Source organism: Mesocricetus auratus, unplaced genomic scaffold (genome assembly GCF_017639785.1).
Source record: "Mesocricetus auratus isolate SY011 unplaced genomic scaffold, BCM_Maur_2.0 Super-Scaffold_100004, whole genome shotgun sequence".
Taxonomy (NCBI): domain Eukaryota; kingdom Metazoa; phylum Chordata; class Mammalia; order Rodentia; family Cricetidae; genus Mesocricetus; species Mesocricetus auratus.
Window position 1 is genome coordinate 111,724,857 of NW_024429189.1, and position 11,723 is coordinate 111,736,579.

The following is an 11,723-nucleotide window of genomic DNA, read 5'->3' on the forward strand; positions in this document are numbered from 1 at the left end:
CCTGTAACTCCTATAGACACATTTGACATCACAAGCGATGGTGGGAACTGGAGCTCTGGAATAAAGAAATACTTGGAGTCCAGCCATCTGTCCCCAGAATCTTTGTCCTGATTGAGGGGGTAGAAGAGTCATCTTATCTTCAGTTTGCACATCAGAAAACTGAGGTTTAAGGAAGTTAGATTACTGGTCTACACAAAGCAAGTGAGCTACCAAGTAGGGATTTAAAACAGAAAAAGTGACATTAGGAACCAGTGCCCTAAGCTAAGGACTGGCTGATGTTTCTGTGAAGAAGCAGAGGCAACAAGCATTTTAGGTTTTGTGATCCAATATCAGCCAGAACTTCTGTTAGAAAGAAGTAGACTGAAAAGACCTACAGACAACAATGCACAGATGTGTGAGCCGACTTCCACTCAACTGTTTTCAAAACTAGGTGACAGGGCCAGATGTGGCTTAGGGATCACAGTTTACAGCTATGACCCAACCCATGTACAGCCTGCAGAGGAGGTACCCAAGAGCCAAGCAAAGGGGTCCTAACTCCTGACTACCATGTGTATATGGACAAGCCAGGGGCCAGCTATCCAGGAACAAACACAAGTGTGAGAACTCAGTTCTGTAACAAGGAAAAAATGACAGTACCTCCTGGGCACACAGAGGACTCCACTAAAAGAAGATTGAAAAGAAAAATGGAGAAAAAGGAAACCCCATAGACGAATTCATCATCATTCATCTTTGCAGCCAGGTTTAGTATTTTGGCAATAGTATTTATTCCTTAAGACTCTTTGTGATTGCAAGAGTGAAGTTCGGAAACTTGAGTATGGCATCATTCATTTTGAAAGTGGTTAGCCAGACAGAATCTTCCTGCTAGGATCTTTATATTCATTGATCCTTGGCTACTTAAGGATAAGAAATCACTCACTTCCTACTAGGTATTTGACCCTAGAGCTGCAGAGGCAAGCAGTGCTGGAAACACGTGACCCCCCATCTAAAGAAGAATGCATATGGTGTTGAAAATTAAGATCTCGAATAATTAATTTGAGTGTTTATTCACAGTTTGTTAATGCTTGTGCACAACCCCAGCTCTGTGCAGCTTAAGACATAGGCAAGGACAATTATTCCCCCTGCTGGCCACTGTGGTTCTCTGGGGAACCCTCTGCTCACCAGCACTGTACAGAGTTGGGGGACCGTCATAGAGTCTGTAGGTGGTATGTTTGGAGAAGAGAATCTTTTTTTCTTCTTAAGATGGTCTCACTGTGTAGCCCAGGCTGGCCTCAAACTCAAAATCCTCCTGAGTACTGGGATTACATGCATGTGCTACTTTATCCAACAAGAGTGTCCTTGTCATTATGAATGTGCAATGTACACCCTCAGTACTGACCTCCCTAGACCAACCTGCTAATGAGAAACGGGTACACTGGTTTGAGTGTAAAGTCAGATAACCAGTCAGCCTGAGATGGGGCCTGTCTTCCACTTTCCTGCTCTGGATTACCAATGTTAATATATGGCCTTCGTGCCACAGTTGCAGCCTGATTCCCCTTCATTGTCAAGAAGGCTTTTGGTTGTTGGTAACTATTTCCCTGCCAGGGACCAGCAGATGGAGAACTCATAGAGATTGTTGCTGTAGTAGGAGTTTAATGGATTGATTAAAGAATTCAGCACTTAGCCAGGATAGAAAGAAAGCAAATGTATTTGGTCTCCTGCTAAGAGAGCAACTGACATGGCAGATACAGGAGAACTACCTGCAAATGGCCATGGGCTTAGAGAGACTCCATTCCAGAAGAGTCCTCATTTAGTTAGAATAAACCACTTGGCTTGCAGCTTCCCTGCATGTGATTCCAGTCACTGGTTCTGGGTAGTTAAGGTGAATCACTATGCATATAGTTCCCCTTTCCAGTCATGTAATTCTTACCAGGCAAATGAAGCATCTCTGTTGGGTTCGGGTGTGTCTGATTTTGATTGGCTTTGCCATCTATTTTTTGATTTTTCAGTTTTGGTTGATATTTTCTGGACCAGGTTTATAGTGGTCCCTTTCTGATGTCTTCATCACAAATCTCCCTCTACAATCCAGCTAACTAGTGCTCTGACAGACTTTGCCTAGTGAGGTTTACTGTGTTCTTGGTCTCTCCAGAAAGTATTGGCTATTTAGAACATCTGGTGAAAGATGAACTGACACACTCATCTGTAGAGATCCATACTGTTCCCACATGTATATCTCAGTGGGAAACATTGAAATGAGGGCAACAAGTAGCTTGGACCTTGTCAAGAGGCCCCAAGCCATTCCTATGCACAGTGTGCCTTCTTAGAAAATAGTTGACAAATATGGACATGGTGGTACACACCTGTAATGCCAGCACTTGGCCGACTGAAGCAAGAGGATTGTGAGTTGAGGCCAGCTTGGTTCATATTGCAAAATTGCTATCTCAGGAAGAAAGACAAAAGAAAGAAGGAAAGCAACCAGTCTTATTCCCTCTTTCCATAAGTACAGGTTGACTTTTCATTCTCTTCAGGACCATGTGCATACATTGGCTGGGGCTGGATAGGGGTTAGATGGAAGTGGGGATGGAGTCCTCAAACTTGAATCCACATGTCTACTTCTTCCAATCAAGTAAGCACAAAACCTATGGTGTTGGCTTTGCATTCAGTTTAGTGGGTGTCACAATGGAACAAAAGAAGCAGATTTTGAAATTATATTTTTCTAAATGGCCTGAACTTGGTAATAGGATTGGTTACAGGACCTCCAAGGACTAAATGGCTGATGGTCTATCTTAACCCAGACATAGAGAGTCTTAGTTAGACGTCCTGCGTGGGAACCAGTGTTGATGGCTCATTAAAGGACATGAGCTCCATCTCCACATAGTTCTTAGGCTCAGGCTCCTTTGGAGCTAGCCCCACTCTTCTGGGGGCCTCTTCTATGACTGAGTTGGAGGGGAGTTTCCTTTGAAGCAGGTGCTGATGGTGTTGTGGGTGGTGATGGTACTAAGAGTTGTTTACAAATTCTTCATCCTTAGTTCTCTTCGGCTGAAATGCAGAATCCACCAGGTTCTTTTTGACTCCAAGGGAGTAAATGATTTTATAGCAAGGTTTGCCATTGGAGTATCTACACTTGGTATCTCCGTTGACTCTGGCTTCAAATCTGTCAAGTAGTAGACACATGACAGGTGCTGAAGAGGAGAAGCATTCTCTGTCAAGGTGTCAGATTCAGTTAAACTCTCAACCTAGTTGTAAATCTCTAGCTCAGTATCTTTCTCAAACAAACTTCATGTGAAAAAAGACAAAAAATAATAAAGTTCATCCAAATTTTCCCATCATTTATGTGATACAATTCACCCTAAAAGTAGTGAGTCTGAGGAAGCTAAACCTCACTAGAAGTCAAGTCAACAGGTCAGTGTTGCTGACAAGAACCCTAACATGATGGAGAATCTAAGTGTTTGTGGGCTGGTGTGGCTGGGGCCTTGCCTCTGAAGTAAGGACAGGATTGGGCTGGGAGCTGACAGCCATGAGTGTCTGGGAAAGCACCTATCCCAAGGACAGGGCACAGCTGCTGTGTCGCTGTCTGCTTCCATCCTAGAGAAGAAACTTGGAACCACTGCTCCTTCAACTTGCTTGAAGGCCACACAAAGCAGATGTCCGATTTGGAAGCCTGACCTTGTTCACTCCTTCCTTACAGATTCGGCTGAACAGCAGAGGGCTCATCTACTCCGTCGGTTTGCTCCTGGCCTCTGTCTTTGTCACGGTAGGTTTGCAGCTTCTTTCCATTCTTGGGTGTTCATGTTCAACCCCTCCCCTTGCCTACTTTGGAGAGCAGGTGGGTGTGGCCTCAGTTATGTGGTGACAGTAGATATCCAGATGTGCCATCTCCTGTGTATTTTTCTAAAGAAGGATCCTAGTAGCCCGCTGGAATTCCTCCTCCCTTTCTATAAGGAGCTAACCTCTTCTTCAGAGCTGGTCCTGCCTCATGCCAAACCTAAAATATTTTTTTCAAAAGCTAGAGAGGAGTGCTAGAACTATATCCCAGGGGGCAGGGGAGGAGGGGAAAGAGAGGGAGCTGGGACTGACATGTGAAGCAAGCTTGTTTCTAATTTAAATTAAAAAAATAATAATAAATAAATTCTAAAAAAAGAAATATATCCCAGCAGTAGGGCACTTGCCTAGGATGCCTTAGGATGGTCCTCAATCAGACAATAAAAAGCAAAGAGTTGGGATGGGAAGAGGCTTAGTGGGTAAAGTGTTATGTGTGAGCATGTGGACCTGAGTTCAGACACACCAGTATTCACATAAAAGCAAAGCATGGCTGTAAAAGGAAGCTTTTTCCTTTTGAGAGAAGCCTTCCCACCAGCCTGGTTCTAGAATCGCATGAGTCCCAAATAAACACACAGGAGGCTATATTAATTATAAAGCTGTTGGCCTTGCTTGTTTTTTCTTACTGGCTAGCTCTGACTTAAGTAATTACCCCATAATTGTTAATCTAAGTATGTCTCTTACTGGATAATAGTTCCGGGCTTCCTACCCCATGGCGTTACATCTTGTCTCTCTGTGTTCTCCTTCCCAGAGTCCTCCTGGACTCCTAGTACCACCTATCTAGATTCCTATTGGCCAGCAGTGCTTTATTGACATATACATAGGACTTCCTCCACATCTCCTCTTTTCTGTTTAAACAAAAGAAAGGTCTGAACTTTAACATAGTCAAATTATATACAACAGAACAGCTATCAAGCAAGAACACAGTTAAAACATTTCGTCTATCAACATTTACCAAGATTTAAAGAAAATATCATCTATCCCATCCTTGTGAGTCCAAAGTTCTATATGTAGCTTATCTCTTATCATAACTAAGGAAATCTATAATTATAACTATCTGCCTTCAAATCTATCAAAGACCACAGAAGGATAATATATAAACACTAGGATTGACAGAGACATCTTGCTACCTGGACAGTCACCCAAAGATCCTCTGTAACATTGGGGCATCCATCTTCAGCCCATAGGCCACAATGTGTCCAGAAGATTTCTCAGCCAAGCAGGAAATTTCAAACTGTCCATCTGCATTGGCAGTCTGTCAGTCATTTCTCTGTGTCCTGCAGAAAGTCTCACAGACTCTTCCATGAAGCAGGAACCCTGTAAGACTGAGTTCAGCAGTCACTTTCCTGTGGGTCCTGCATGTCCAGATTATACAACAACAGTCAAGCAGTACAGGCAAGAGCAGTTTCTTGCTCAAATGGCTAATCTTGCCATGTTGAAAGCAAACTCCATAACAAGTTTGTTCGATGCCCATCTTCCTCTCAGACGTAATTGGTGCTGCCAGGAGCAGACATTTCTCATTGTCAAGAAAAACCCTAAACCATTTTAAATGCCATTTTCTGAAGGTCTTTGAGAGGTTTGAAGACTGTTTATCTATCTCAAATATATTTCTGTATATCTAGAAAACATAACTTACCTAACAATAAGTTCTGTTATTATAAGTAGCTATCTATAGTCTGTATTCAATTATGCATTGTTTTAAAAGATCAGTATAAGCACAATACTTAATCAAGAGGAGAAATATACATATCACAAAATTGACTTTGAATTTGTCTCAATAAATGAAAAACAATACCCATACCATAATTCCCCTTTTTACCATTAAAAAAAAGATTGGCTGTGATCATTAACCAATTATAAACAATCCCATATAAATGAAAACAAAGGTTTATAAACAAGATGGGAATTAGGACGTCGCTCATTCCAAACTGCTTCGTGCTGGAAGGGGGCGCTGTTCATATCATGGGGGATCATGACAACACTCAGAAACCTGTATAAGTCCTTATTTTCATGGTCTGTAAAGCTCCATCATCTTAGCTGTTTCAGTTGTTGGAACACCTGGTCCACTGCTTCCGGGGGTCTTGGTTCATCAAACCACAGAAGCCTGGAAGGAATCCTCAGCTTTTTATTTTCTGTAGAAACATAAGTAAAACCTCCTTTTCCAAGTAACATATCCTTATATTTAAATTTTGAAGTCAAGGCATTTTCAAAAGATATAAGTTGAATTAATTCAGCAGAATTTATAATCAAGTGTACTTTAGCAGTTGTTCCTTCCTGAGCAATCAAAAAACTGAAAAACATAATAGCGTACAGTATCCAGACTCTCTGTGTATTTTCCATCTTTACGTGGCTTATTTACTTATCTATTATTACTTTATTTCTTTTACTTTTATTTATTTTTCTCTGAGACAGGGTTTCTCTTTGGAAATCCGCCTGCCTCTGCCTCTGGAGTAAATCCTACCGGTGTGCGCCACCAAACGCCGGCTTTTCTATTTATTTACCACTTTGCCGTTTCATTTTCTCTCTCAATCTCATGTATATTTTTAAACACACTGTAAACCTTTAGAGGTTTTGTTCATCCAAGTCTGATTTTACTGTAAATCTTTATGTTTTTCTGGCCACGTGTCTTATCTGTAAAACCGCGGCTGTTTAAACTGTGGTTTTTTCCAAGATGGCGGGCATAAGCGTGACTCTACCTGCTGGCTTGGAGATGTGGCCACTGCCACTTCCAGCTGTACATACAACTTTTAAATCGTTAGCAAAGCCTTTTAAAAGAACCTTGGTGGTTTTTTTTTCTTTTTATGTCGAGTCAGGAAGACTCCCGTAAGCGAGCCACTTGAATCTCCGCTTGTCGCTAGCAAAACAGAGCCCACCTGAGAAAAATGCTGCTACCAAAAATCTGTGCTTCTCTCCATTCTTCTGTTTCTAAAATTCCTTTTAAGCTTTTGTTGTTTCGCCTGGAAATTCAATCTCATTGATTCTAAACTATAAAACTTGCCTATGATTCCTCATGGCCTTACATGGAGGTAGGCAAGGTTTATCACTGAATCATATCTCCTGCTCTCATTCTACTTAATATTTCAAAGTGGGATCATAGTAAGTTGCCTCAGCCTCCCAAGTAGCTGGGATTACAGGCCTACACTGCTAGGTGTAGCTGAGTTATGAAGCTTTTCATAGCCACTTTAATATGGTTTGTATATTTTCCCATTTGCCCCTCGAGTCACTGTTACAACCCAATTATACAGAGGAAGGATAACGTCTAGAGAAGTAAACGACTCATGTTTATTGATAACAAGTAAACTGTAGGGCCAGCCAGATGGCAAAACGGTGTATGCTAATAGGTCTTGTATATCATCTTAGGCTATTCTGTTGTTGAGCAAGGCTATAAGGAGCTGGGCTAACCACATGATCAGTTACCAAAATGGAATTAATTAAAGAGAAGTGATTTGGGAAAGAATGAAAAAATGTCAAAGTTCCTAAGTTTGAAATGTCTGTTAGACCTCCAAGAAGAAAGAGCAAGAAAGATAGTGGAGATAAGACTCTAAATTTATCAGAAATATCCTAGATAGAGACATTTGGTGTAGGTATATACATAGAAACTCTGCTGTTTGGTGAGATTCCACAAGAGAGTGAATGTAATCAGAAAACACAAGAGGCCCATGGTTGGATAGATAGAGGGCTCAAACCCTCAGAGACCTAGATGATGAGGATAAAATACCTAAAGAAACAGAGAAGAAACTAGAAGGGCTGGCCGTAACACATTCAGAGAACTGAGGCAAGTATTTAAGTCCAGCCTGAGCTACATAATGTCACCTTACCTAGAAATTCAAATAAAGAAACAGAAAAAGGACAGTAGTTAGATATAAAAGAAAAGAGTAGGGTGTGTCATCTTAGAAGTCAAGTAGACATGATGGTTCAAAATAGAAAAAGTGATAGCTGTGCTAAGAAAGACATACCCCAAATATTGGCCATTAAAATTAGACATAGTGTTTGTCTTATTGCAGGGGGGGTTGACAAGGGCAGTTTGTGATGGGGTAAACAGTGGAACAAGCTAAGAAAACTGAAATGAAGAGTTAGAGATACCATGTATTCATAACTCTTTCACATTATCTGTAAAATGATTTGTTTAGGATGAAGAGAAATGGAAAAATTTGAAAAGTATTGCTTTTACAGTAAAAGATACAATAGCATCCCTCTAAACCAACTGCAATAATCCAGGTGTGGAGAAGGGAATGTAACAAAAAGTAAAAGAGAAGAAAATTGCCAGGGACACATATTTAAGCACTAGGACAGATGAGACCCAATGTATATATGGAGTTGGCTATGAATGGGGATAGGAAGGAGTCCTCCCTAATAGGAGAGAAGCTTGGCAGATAGATGGTGACCAAAGCCCTGTGAAATGGGAGTGAGTGAAGGTAGAGGCAGAATCTAGGTGTGATATAAAAGACGAGATAAACTGGGATCCCAGGAGGCCAGCGTGATAGCTTTAAAGCATTAACAACCAACCTAAGGTCAGTGAACCCTATCAGTGTGACTGGACATTGCTTATCCAACTTTGATGTCGAGTTGTGTGTATCCAGCATAAGTAAATAGAGACATAACTTGAACTAAAGGATCCTGGATTAGCCAAGCAAGGACAACAAATGAAAGACAAACCAGAGACTTTTGCAAAGGCAATAACAGACAGAATGGAAAAAAAAAAGAGTCAGGACAGGAGGAGAGAGGCAAGATTGGTAAAGAAAATCTGGTTTTCTTAGTTGCTTTTCTATTGCTAAGACAAAAACACCATGACCAAAGCAACTTTTAAAATAAAGCATTTAATTGGGGGCTTACTGTTCCAGAGGGTTAAAGTACATGACCATCATTGGTGGGGAACATGGCAACAGGCAGGGAAGCAGGCATAGCACTAGAGTAGTAGCTGATACCGTGCATCTGACTCACAAGCACAAAACAGAAGGAAAGCCAAATACTGAGAATGACATAGGCTTTTGAAACCTTAAAACCCACCCCTAGTGACACACATCTTCCTCATTAATCCCACAAACTGGGGACCAAGTATTTAAATATATGCGTCTTTAAGTGCCATTTCATTCAAACCACCACAGTGCTGGTATCTAAAAACTTTAGTTTCTGTGGGTTTGCAGTTGTGAGAGTTGGGGTACCCAAGGAAATAAGATGGAAAGGAAGGGATATTGGTACCAGGTGTTTCTGCTACTGGTAGTAACAAGGTCAATGCTACAACACTGTCCCCTAGAACTTTCCCAAATGAAAGAGCTGCATATGCACTACATGATAAAAAGTGGATGTGTAGTATTAAGAACCAAAAATTAAGCCAATGCCACCTGAGAGGGTGCATTTTGTATCTTATTTCATTTAAATGTAGCTAACAGGCACAGCAGGGAGCTCAGTCACTAGTGGGTGACTGATGCAGAATACAAGAACTTATAGGTGTTGAAATCACTAAAAAAACAGTGAGATTACAATGACAGACTGAGGGTAAGCCAGGACATAAAACTACAGAGATCAGGGATAACCAGGGTAGCATGATTGACAGCAACCAAACAAGCTAGGAAATAAGAGATTTCACTCTTAGTTTTTAGGGGAGGAGAGAAATAATTATTTGGAAGCAGTAATTTACAGACAGCTTCATCACCTCCATCCACAGCCATAGGAAGAGATTCAAGGGTAGTAGCCAATACCTTCAATATCTAGGGCTATAGAAGGTATCATCCTTGGGCGTTAGCCAGGACTTGGGAAAAGATGGAAGAAGTCTATCCTGAGCACAGAGGTCTACGGGGCTGGAGCCCAGGGATGATCCTAGACCATTATGGGTTTTGGGACCGGTAATTGTTATTTGTTAACAGGATGGCCACTGCCTACAGGTTCTGGTTTCCTCTCTTTATTACTTAAATGTTCCTACTTTCCAAGGATGTTGCTGGCTCAGGTTCCCCCTCAACAGCCCATCCCCCAGATGCAACGTCCAAGCACCCTCTGACTTATTCTTTCTATTGCAGGTATTTGGTGTTCACCTGAACAAATGGCAGCTGGACAAGAAGCTGGGATGTGGGTGCCTCTTCCTGTACGGTGTGTTCCTCTGCTTCTCCATCATGACGGAGTTCAACGTCTTCACCTTTGTGAACTTGCCTATGTGTGGGGACTAATGATTGGCCAGGCCACCGGCCGAGGCCCAGGTCCTCTTTTCTGTGCAATACGAGACCCGGCTGCACCCGAGTCATGCGGCCCCTCAAGGGCCAGTCGCAGCGTCCGTCTCTCCCGTGCTGTCCACAGGCCTCCACTCCTGTCCTGGTGGCCTTGGCTCTCCCTGCCACCTCCTTCACTCCAAGCTCCCATGGTCCTACCTCCCACCCAGTCCCTCTCACCTGTCCACCCCATTCCTGTCTCCCCTCTTCCATGTGAAGACCTGACATCCACATGAATTTTCAAGCTCCATTTTGAACAGTGACTGAGATTCTAGAACAAAACTGGCTGCTAACTGGCCCAAGCCAGGCACAACTTATTCTAATCCCTCTTCCTTTTTTAAGTTATTTCACAGAAGACACCCTAATTTATGACCAGAGACTTTGAGGAAACAGGAGAGGGTCTGCTGATGGTGGGAAGTATTGGGATTATTTTGTTTTGGGGTGATTCCTAGATTACTGCGTTTAGGGAATTGTTTTACTTGAGGGGGCTCTTCGTTTCTTTACTTTTCTTTCAGAGGCGAAGGAGTCGCCTGTGTCTTCTCTCACTGGGCTCTGGCTTAATCGATGATCCACAGATTGTACTGTCTCCTGGGGGTGAACCCCAGGAATGTTGGGAATTTAACCATTAGTTGAGAAACCACTGAGCAAGACCACCAGGAATAAATGCATGACATGACATTTTTCTGCCCAAGGACACCTCACTAAAGTCCTGAAGGCGTCACCTGGGGGTGGGGGGTTCGGTGTTAGAGGAAGAAACCTGCTTCACACATGTTCACTATGACCATCTCTTTCTCACTAGATTCTTTCTAGTTTTTCAAGCAATAGTTCTAGCCTGCCTGAGGCCTTTGACAGGGAGGCCCTGGCTAACTGTCCATCTGCAAGGCACCAGGCAGTCAACAACAGAAACTTCCCCAGCGTGTGAGTCCTTGAAATGTGCTCTTGTTGCTTGGCATTTGTGGTGACAGGGAATGACCCAAGAGGCCACTGCTGTTCTCTGGACAGAAGCTACAGACACTGGTTTCTTGTAAAATGGAGAGAAGCACATTTTGCACAGATGTCGTCAATGAAGTCCCAATTTGCCACTTGGTATCGAGTACACTGGACCCTGACAGCTGGCTCTTGAGCAAGCGTCCTTCCTTAAAGGCTGCCACCACCAAGCTGGCCAGTTTCACTCCTCCCCTCCTGGAGGGATGGCCAGGGAGGGAGAAAGCAGAGAACAGATGCCTTGGAAACCACAGAATGTGCTAACTGCAGACCGGCTCAAGGGCACAAGTTATTGTGAACATTTCGCCAACCACTGCTCAGCCGCCCTGCTAGATTTTCTATAATGCTGAATTATTATGCAGAATAACTCCACCAAGTGAGACACACCCATGCTTGTTACACTTGTATTTATTGAAACTGTGGATTCTTGCCCGCCCATGCTGTCCCTTGTATTTACTTTAAGCACTGATCACTTATCACCCATTTGGTATGGTTTTCCCAGTTCCTTGTACACATCCTGGTTTGAATTGTAAAATTTATCTGCTACAAATTGGTTGAGTGTTTCTGAGGTACAAGCCTAGGGGCAGCATCAACCGAGGACCAGGAGAGGAAATCACCAATTTGGGCTCTCAGAGCTAAGACACACTTATTGATTTGGTTGCACATTTTGCACTGGTTTACGGCGGTTGTTTTCTTGGACGGATGGTGTAAAATAAACTTCTCTGTTCTGTATCCTCCCTGAAA

General features: G+C 42.6%; 1 protein-coding gene across 2 annotated transcripts in view; it reads left to right on the forward strand.

The window, feature by feature from the left end:
* Positions 1-11,723, forward strand: part of Slc24a3 (solute carrier family 24 member 3) — a 490,244-nt gene extending 478,521 nt beyond the window's left edge. For both annotated transcript variants that reach the window (XM_040746432.1, XM_040746431.1), the window contains 2 exons: positions 3,665-3,730; positions 9,810-11,723. In XM_040746432.1, coding sequence (XP_040602366.1) covers positions 3,665-3,730; positions 9,810-9,956 — 213 coding nt within the window. In that variant the 3' untranslated portion in view covers positions 9,957-11,723. The remainder of the gene's footprint in view (positions 1-3,664; positions 3,731-9,809) is intronic.